The following is a 2,284-nucleotide window of genomic DNA, read 5'->3' on the forward strand; positions in this document are numbered from 1 at the left end:
GTTAATCGCTTTAATCCATGGTTAGATTCTCTCGTGTATTTCTTGATTTGTAACAAGGAGGCTAATCCCATATGATTAGGTTTCCTCCTTGCTGTTTTTGTTTTTTTTTTTGGAATTTCTATGTATTTTTCGAATTTCTGTAAAAATTGGAGATCAAGAAATTGCGAAGAACATGAGGATTCAACACTGTCTGAGACTTTTCGTGGACCTCTGGACCTCGGAATTGGACGATCCATATATGGTTGGAAAGAGGACGGAAAGAAGATCAAAATGACGGGTGGATCGCCGCCGTTAGATCTCCCACGCGCCTCCACGCGCCACATCAAGTGGCTGAGAGTGGGCTTCACTCTCCGGGAGAGATACAGAGCGTGGGGGCGCGTGCCACACCCTTTTTGGGTGGTTCCGGCGACCGTGTTCTCGTCTCCCCGTGGCGGTCCTTCCCCTGGATTTTCGTGTTGAGATGACTTCGGCTGACGGCGCGGCAAAACAGTTGGCTAGGGTTCCTTTTTTTTTGTCTCCTAGGGTTTCTAGCAAAGGATTGGGTCTTTGGGCTTGTGGGCCCATAGATACCCTAAAGGGGCTTTAGACAGATACTAGGAGCTGGACAGAAAAGGAATTTCAAAGTTGTAATTTTATTTATTCATTGATTATTATAGGAAAGCCATGGATTAAAGTTATTTATTTATTATTTAATGTTTTAATTGAATGGTATGAATTATATGTGCGATTAAACATGATGTATAAAATAACATGTCATATAGAATAGGAAGATGCCATATTGTTGCATGATCACATGTCATTACTGCATAGTAGCTATTATGTCTTGAATCGACTAGTATGATAGTTAGTATGCGTGATTATTTAGGTTGTCCATTGGATTAATTAATTATGGATTTAAAATCTAGATAAATAATCCAGTTAATTTCCTAAGAGAAAATTGTTTTTTGAGAAAATAAATTTTTGTGGGTTTTCTGAAATGGTCATGGAGTAACACGTGTTGACGCAAAGTGACCGGATTTCTGAAATCAAACAAATTTTTTTTGAATTAAACATTTCTTGGAAATTAAAAATTCTAATTTTTAAAATATTGAATGGGTGAAGGTTTTAAATTAAATATTTAATTATAAAACCTACGGGCTCCAATTGTGGGTTTATTAGTGAAATGATTATCGCTGAAGCCCCATCGGATAAGGATAATCGGATTTCGCTAGATTAAACCTTAATATCTTCAAAATTTTGGTAAAGTTTTGTACGGCCCATCGTCGGCAACACTTAGATACTAAAGATAATTTTGACAATAAACAATGGTTAAATACATTCAACTTTAATAAAATTGTTAACCCTCCCATCGAGGCTCTGACAATGGAACTGAAGGCCCAAAATAACAATATTAGTTTTACAAGTATCTTGCCCATCGTAAGCCTTGTAAAGATAGCTAATGGATTGTTAAACAATAAACGAATAGTAGTTATTAGAATCTACTAGCGCCATATCTGTTTGTTGTTTTCTTTTCGAGTTTGTAAATAATGTGTGTAATTTTATTTTCAGAAAAATGTCTTCATTCAATCCTTTAGCTACTATTTTGAGTCAAAAACCAATGGATGGTACAAACTACAAACAATGGAAAACAAATCTGGATATTGTTCTTCAATATGAAAAGCTCAATTTTGTTCTGACCACCCCTATACCGGCGCAGCCTGCTGAAGATGCGCCTGAGGCAACAAAGGCCCAATTTCAGCAGGAGAAGGAGAAATGGGAGAAGGCAAATGTGGCAGTTCGCTGTTACATTTTAGCCAGTCTTGCCAATCACCTTCAGGAGCAGGTAAACATGGTTGAGAGTGGAGCAGCTATGCTCCAGACTCTTGATGGCATGTTTGCTACGTCCAGCAGCTCTGCTAGGCAGATTGCGCTGAATGCTGTCACTAAGACAGTAATGTCTGGAGGAAGTGTGCGGGATCATTGTTTGTCAATGATTGCAAACTTCAAGAAGGCTGAGGATCATGGGGTCAAGTTTGAACAAGAAGTAAAAGTTGACATTCTCTTGCAATCATTGCCTGAATACTTCACTCAATTCAAGATGAATTATAATATGAATAAGATGAATCTTAATCTTACTCAACTGATGCACGAGCTTGAGAGTGCTGAACAGTCTCTAGTCAAGCAGGGCAGTGCATTTTATGCTGGTGAAAGTTCTGTGAAACCTAAGGGGAAACCCAAGGGGAAGAACAAGAACAAGAAAAAGAAGAAATCAGGTATTCCAGTTGCCAAACCAGTTGCAATGAAG

At 38.3% G+C, this 2,284-nt stretch overlaps 1 protein-coding gene across 1 annotated transcript; it reads left to right on the top strand.

Moving 5' to 3' along the window:
* The first annotated feature begins 1,552 nt into the window (after positions 1–1,552).
* LOC133291825 (uncharacterized) lies at positions 1,553–2,081 on the top strand. The gene is made up of 2 exons (XM_061490156.1): positions 1,553–2,010; positions 2,078–2,081. Exons 1-2 carry the CDS (start codon positions 1,553–1,555, stop codon positions 2,079–2,081), a joined length of 462 nt encoding a protein of 153 aa, XP_061346140.1.
* The last annotated feature ends 203 nt before the right edge of the window (positions 2,082–2,284 follow it).

This window comes from Gastrolobium bilobum, unplaced genomic scaffold (genome assembly GCF_033153095.1).
Source record: "Gastrolobium bilobum isolate Gb01-03AN ecotype WA unplaced genomic scaffold, APGP_CSIRO_Gbil_v1 utg10378, whole genome shotgun sequence".
NCBI classification, from domain to species: Eukaryota; Viridiplantae; Streptophyta; class Magnoliopsida; order Fabales; family Fabaceae; genus Gastrolobium; species Gastrolobium bilobum.